This window comes from Danio rerio, chromosome 22 (genome assembly GCF_049306965.1).
Source record: "Danio rerio strain Tuebingen ecotype United States chromosome 22, GRCz12tu, whole genome shotgun sequence".
Lineage (NCBI taxonomy): Eukaryota > Metazoa > Chordata > Actinopteri > Cypriniformes > Danionidae > Danio > Danio rerio.
The window spans coordinates 517,501-524,689 of record NC_133197.1 but is presented as its reverse complement, the minus strand read 5'-3'; the positions used below and the strand labels follow the sequence as shown (position 1 = coordinate 524,689).

The following is a 7,189-nucleotide window of genomic DNA, read 5'->3' as shown; positions in this document are numbered from 1 at the left end:
TCAAAGGGAAATTCCCGAAGAAGCTTGTTTACTTGGTAGTTTTGCCAAAAAGGCCACGGCTTTTCTTAAACCCAATATTTCATTTATCATTAATTATGAAAATACTAATTAATTAATTATTAGAAAATCACATTATTGTATTACGAAAAAAATTAATTTTTATTATTATTTTTTATTTTATAAAGGTCTGATGGCATTTATTACCTATTGCATTCGGACCTTTTTTCCACTTTTATATATATATATATATATATATATATATATATATATATATATATATATATATTCTTATTTATTCATTTATTATTATTAAAAAATTCTGGGTTATTTATTTATTATTATTTTTTTGCTTAAGATGAAGAAATGTACTTATACATTGTATAATATAATGCAAATGTAATCATATAAACAGTTTTCGTTTAACAGTGTAACAAGGTACTGTAGAAGAGTTTGCGTCACTAGAGGGCGCCAGGACACTGTAAACGCAACAGATGTGCCCTAGATGTGCCACACTACACTTCAAGTATGTACTGCAAATGTTGTTTACGCTGTTTTATCTCTTAGCCTTACAGAAAATCATTATATTGTGATCAATTGACATTTGTTTTTAGCTGTACACAACCTACACATGAAGATTCGCAGGCTAAACATTGCTGTTTATGTGCCATTGCAAATTACATATTTGTGTGTGTGTGTCTGTGTGTGTGAGGAGCGGTTTGCAGTTTATAAACACCCTTTCGTCATCACTGTGTACACATGAGTGTGATTTAATGGAAATGCTGCACGTGTGTGACGTGTTCAGTTTATGAGAGCTACTTGACAATCAAAACAACAATGGCGCCTGAGTGAAACTGATCCTTAAAAAAGGGGGAAAAATCTGTCAGTTTATTTTAATTGATAAAAACGTTTACAAGAACAGAGAGGTGAAAGTTCTTACAAAAGATGAATGTTAAAAAATAGAGATAAAATGAAAAAAAAAAAAAACGACAACTACGCTTTGATTACTACGCGTGGGTTTGTGACGCCAAGAGGACTACATTTCCCAGCGTGCACCGCTCGCAGCCTCGCCCCGCCCAGCGACCGTCCCTCTCTCCAAATGCACGGGCAGCGGCGGCGGCTGGCAGCGCTAAACTCCCGTATTTGTGCTGAAAAAGTGCACCGTTCCGAGCCGAAGCAGCGCAGAGCCCGCGATTACCGATGATCTGCGGCCGCCGGCAGGGAACGAGGTGCCGAACAGCCGCCGAGCAGAAACCGCGACCCGGTTCGGCCTCCGGGTGTGTGCTGAGGAGCCGAACCGCGGCCGTCGAGCGTCAGTTAACGGTAGCGCGCGCGCTCCTGTGTGTTTGAGAGTGTGTGAGTGTGTGTTGAGGCGCTGACACACACACACCACACACTCTCTCTCCGGCCCCGGTGGTGTCGGTTCGGGCCTCGGCTCGTTCGGGATCTCTGTGCTCGGGCATGTGACGCAGACTGCGGTTCCGGTTCCGGTCCAGGATCAGGATGGAGAACCCGCAGAAGCCCCGGGAGCTGACCCGAGCCTTCAACCACTACAACAAACACAGCGGCTTCCTGAAGAAGAACCTGAAGGAGACCATCCTGTTCTTCAGGGAGATCCGACAGAACCACAGCAACACCTGCGCTGCTGCAGAACCAGGTGTGTGTGTGTGTGTGTGTGTGTGTGTGTGTGTGTGTGTGTGTGTGTGTGTGTGTCTGTCTGTCTGTCTGTCTGTCTGTCTGTGTGTGTGTGTCAGTATTTGTGTCTGTGTGTCTGTGTGTGTGTGTGTGTGTGTGTCTGTCTGTTAAAGAGAGAGAGGGATAGTGTGTGTGAGAGACAGTATGTCTATTTGTGTGTAAGAGAGTGTCTGTGTGTGTGAGAAACAGACTGAGAGCGACACTGTTTTTCTGCAGACTGTGTGTGTGTGTGTGTGTGTGTGTGTGTGTGTGTGTGTGTGTGTGTGTGTGTGTGTGTGAGAGAGAGAGAGAGAGACTGTTTATGTGTGTGAGAGAGACTGTTTATGTGTGTGAGACACTGTATAGGAGTGTGTGTGTGTGTTAAAGAGTGTTGGACTGTGTGTGTGTGTGTGTGTGTGTGTATAAGAATAAAGAGTGAGAGAGACTATTTGTGTGAGTGTCTGCCTGGTTATGATAAATAGTGTGTGTTTGTGATAGATTTTTGTGTGTATAAATGTGTATATTTGTGTGTGTATGTGTGTGTGTGTGTGTGTGTGTGTGTGTGTGTGTGTGTGAGCGCTTGGTTCCCCTGCAGCAGTGTTCTAGTTCTTGATTCCTCCTCCAGTTAGTCAGTGCAGCTTCATCATCATCTTCTTCATCATCTGTTCCTCTGCTGGTGTTTGTTGTGTCTGCTGTCAGGTTTCCGGCTCTGATTATTGATGTGAAATGATTAATATTAGGACATTTTTAAAAATAGGGTATAAACTACTGGTGGATCAGCTGATGATGAACTCCAGATCAGAGCTGGGGTTGTAGTTGTCGTTGTTCTGCTCGTAGTTCACATCGGCATCAGTGTTCCCAGTATGAACGCTGCAGTAGTGATCTGATGATGTTGTGTGATGATTTCACATCTGCAGACTGCTGTTCCTCCTGCAGTGTTCAGCTGATGTGGATGTAAAGACCCTCGAGTCAAAGCGGACACTACAGCACATCCTCATCACTTCATTTCTAATGCTGTATAGAGACAAACATGCTGGAACTGTGGCCATGTCCAAATATTGATGGACCTGACTCTGTGTGTGTGTGTGTGTCTATATATATATATATATATATATATATATATATATATATATATATATATATATATATATATATAAACACACACACACGCACACTTATTTGATGTAAAAAAATAAATATTATAATTTGGGGGAAAAAATATGGGTTATTGGTGAGTGTGTGAGCGAGAGTGTCAGCCTATCTGTCTGTGTGTGTGTGTGTGTGTGTGTGTGTGTGTGTGTGTGTGTGTGTCAGTGAGTGTGTGTGTGTCAGTGAGTGTGTGTGTGTCAGTAAACGTGTCTATACAGTTGAAACCTGAAGTCTACATGCACTCTAAATAAAGGAAAATAGGCATGTTTTTATATGTCTGATGTTAAATGATGCTAAATGTTCACTATTTTAGGTCCATCAGGATCACCTAAATGATTTACATTTGCTAAATGCCAGAATATTCAGATACTTTTTTTTAATTAATTTCTAGACAGTCAGAAGTTTACACACATTTCCTCGGCATTTAGGTTTTGCTTTTAAACTGTGTAACTTTGGTCAGATGTCTTGGGTCTCCTTCCACAAGCTTCTCACAATAGTTTGCAGGAGTTTTGGCTCATTCCTCCTGCAGAATTGCTGTAACTGAGTCAGATTTGTAGGCTGTCTTGCTCACACAAGCTTCTTCAACTCCGCCCACACATTCTCTATAGGATTGAGATCAGGGCTTTGTGATGGCCACTCCAAAACATTCACTCTGTTGTCCTTAAAGCACATTTTCACTAGTTTGGCAGTGTGTTTAGGGTCATGGTCTGTTTGGAAGAGCCATTTGTGGCCCAGTTGTAATGTCCTGGCTGATGTGTTGAGATGTTGCTTCAGTATTTCTCCATGATGTTCTGTCTTCATGATGCCATCTATGCTGTGAAGTGGACCAGTCCCTCCTGCAGCAGAACAGCCCCACAACATGACGCTGCCGCCCCCATACTGCACAGTTGGGATGGTGTTCTAGGCTTGTGCGCTTTCCTCTTTGTCCTCCAGATGTAACACTGCTCATTATGGCCAAACAGTTCAATCTTAGCTCCATCAGAGCACAGGACATGTCTCCACACATCAGTCTAATCCCAGTGTCATTCAGCTAATGGTAATCTGGCTTTGTTGTTGATTCTGGCTTGTTGATTTTCCCATGTTGTGTTTGAGCTTTTCCTTCAACACTATTCTACAGTTGTGCCTCACATCAACTCACATGTTGTCAATTAGCCAATCAGAAACCTCCAAAACCCTGACATCATCATCTGAGCTTTTCCAGAGGCAGAATAATCTGATTGTGTGTAAACTTGACTTTCTAGTAGAGTTATAACAATTCCTCAACACACATCTCTCAACACATATTATTCTGCTATTAAGCAAAGCAGAAACACATTTATTAATCCTAACTTACCTAAAAGAGGAACTGTTTACTCACTTTAACATCTAAAATCTTTCTCATTACATGACGCAATGCTGTTGTGCTACATAAAGTATGGAGAGCAGCTCTTAATATAAACACTGAGGATACAGCTTTAAATAAGCATCTCATATTTTCAGCTTCAGTAAAACAGATATAAACAGTAGGGGTGTCACGATCGATCGAAATTTATGCCCAGTTTCGATTATCAAATAAAAAAATAGAATGGTCGATGCTGCCACGCCCCCATGTCACGTCAGCTTGTCTTGCCAAGCGGGATAAAACAGGCTTGTTGAAGTTCTTGTTAAACTGCAGAAGCAGGAGACCCGTCGACAGAGCTTAAACCCTCTCCTCTTTCAATGAAGTCGTCGGTGTGGAAGCATTTTGGATTTCCAGTGAGTTATGTTGACAACGTTCGTGTTGTCGACACAAAAAACACAGTTTTGCAAGCTCTGCTATGTACGTATTAGGGTTCGTCCGATAGACAACACCGGCATCGCGATCCTCCGCCCGCCCCCGTTGCAAATCCGCTGGTGAAAAGTTCACACTCAGGCCCTGTTTACACTGTCTTTGTGTTTAAATGGCATTTTAGAACGACAACGATTTGACATCCACAGTGGCTTGTAGCATTTCTGAGCAGCCCTCCTTCCTCTCTACCTCTGAAAATGCACATCACGTGACCACACAGACACAGACGCACACACAGCCATGCGCTCGAGACAGCAGGTCCAGGCAGTCAGAGGACTGCTTCAATCTTTCACTCACTTGTACTCAGTCATTTTAGCGAACACCTCAGATACTGTTGGCTGGTTCCTGTTGGTTGTGCGTGTTTTTTACCGACGCCATTATAACGACACAGATCACTGCCTATTCACGAGTCCTGCAGAAAAAGTGATTGACAGGTGGTAATTATGTGTGTATCTTGCCTTTATTCATTTACTGTATGATTTGTTTATGGGTAAAACAAAGACCATGCAGGTCAGGTAGTTTAAACGGTAGGCTACAAATAATTAATTAGTCATTAATTAATTAATTATTCATAATCGAATCGAATCGTGCTTTTAGAATCGATAATGTAATCGAATCGAGGATTTGGAGGATCGTGACACCCTTAATAAACAGGCGTCCTAAAGAACAAACACACAGTGTACACGAATAATGTTTAATGTGTTCAATAAGATTTCTGTCATCATTTAACCACCCTAATGTCTGGCTATCATCCGACATCACCGTCACAGCTAGAGCTGATCTCTGTTTTATAAAGCAAAAGTGATGGGCTGGAGTGAGTAATGGAGAGGGTTCACAGCTCTAGAACAGAAACTTTTCAGCCTGAGACCCCCTAAATAACAACAGCAGAGACCTGCGACCCCCAATATCCTCTGAGGTGGTTATTAAGATATAAACCTCGCACACAATGACTCACAACATACCAATAGGCCCAAGTCTATTCATCATGTATGTTGAAGAACGCCACTCGGAGACCATCCTCCATGTTCAGCTGTGGCCTGCATTTATTTTTAATGTGTAGCGTAGAAGTCAGAATTATTCGCCCCCTTTGAATTTTATTTATTTATTTTTTCAATATTTCCCGGAGGATGTTGAACAGGTTCAGGAAATGTTCACAGTGTGTCTGATAATATTTGTTCTTCTTGTTTTTTTATTTTAGCTAGAATAAAAGCAGTTTTTAATAATTTAAACAGCATTTTAAGGTCAATATTATTAGCCCCTTTTTTCCAATAGTCTACAGAACAAACCATCATTATACAATGACTTGCCTGATTCCCCTAACCTGCCTAGTACCCTAATTACCCTAGTGAAGCCTTTACATGTCACTTTAAGCTGTATAGAAGTGTCTTGAAGAATATCTAGTCTAATATTATTCACTGTCATCATGATGAAGAGGAAATAAATCAGTTATTAGAGATGAGTTATTAACACTGTTATGATTAGAAATGTGTTGGTGAAATCTGCTCTCTGTTAAACAGAAATTGGGAAAAAAAATAAACTGGGGCTAAATAGCTTTAAGATAGCTTGATTAAAAAAAACATTTAATATGAGTTAAATTTGATCTTAAATTGTTTAACTGATTGCGTCAATCGGTTAATCATTAAGAGGGCTCGAAATAAACTTAATTGCTTGGTAGCACCAGTGCTCCTAACTTTAAACATTGAGGCGCATCAGCCAAAATTTAGTCGCACCCACCAATTATAAGCACCGTTACTACAAGTGTTATACTAACAGATTTATTGCATTTGAAATCAACAGTAATCAAACTAACAAGCAAAAAATAAATATATATATATGCAAGCGTGAGGAAACACTGCTGGACATGAGTGAATGTGTTTAGGGTATAACTGTGCTGTTCTCACGGGTGCTGTCTGATATTGCACTGATGCTTTTGACATGTACTCTACCTTATTATATGCATACGTCATGTTAATAGCAATACCGGTCTTTTCATGAGTAGCGTCATTAGTTTACTCAGTGCAAGCCCGTATGCGATGGTGTACGTGGTGTTCAATTTGACATATAGCTGCCACTAGCACGGCGGACAGCATCTGGCGATTATATGAAGGATTAAACAGAAGCTCTCATGCTAGATGTGGCAAACAGTTACCTGAAAACTCCATCCCACAGACTTTTCATAGCGGACTTGAAGCCAACGGAAGTCTTTTATCCACTCTTGGAAAAGTGTAGATGGTGGATTAACATTCAGATCACTAGTAACGTGTCATTATTTGTAACTTTAGATGGTTTCTAAAACTAAATCTGTCAGTGTTATCTTCATTCTCCTCTTCAGCGCTTTAGTTTTTCGCGGTAGTAGCTCTCTCTGTCATCCCAGGCCAGAAGGTGCTGACTGAGTGATTGACAGCTGATATTCAGTGCTAGAGCAGTGGTGGGCCAATAAGAAGAGCGTGAAGGCGGGGCAAGCATTACTGACTTGGCTTTGTTTACTGCAGCAAGTGACATGACAACTGTTTTAAACCGTTCCTGAGCGCTGCGTTTCACGTTTAGAGATGCATTCTGTAT

General features: G+C 41.1%; 1 protein-coding gene across 3 annotated transcripts in view; it reads left to right on the top strand.

Moving 5' to 3' along the window:
- The first annotated feature begins 1,122 nt into the window (after positions 1-1,122).
- dstyk (dual serine/threonine and tyrosine protein kinase) overlaps positions 1,123-7,189 on the top strand; it is a 35,189-nt gene continuing 29,122 nt past the window's right edge. For 2 of the 3 annotated variants that reach the window (XR_012397343.1, XM_005168270.6), the window contains exon 1: positions 1,123-1,654. Coding sequence is in view for 2 of the 3 variants with exons in the window: in XM_005168270.6 (XP_005168327.1) it covers positions 1,501-1,654 (154 nt within the window). In the remaining variant the exon portion in view is untranslated. 3 annotated transcript variants of the gene reach the window in all.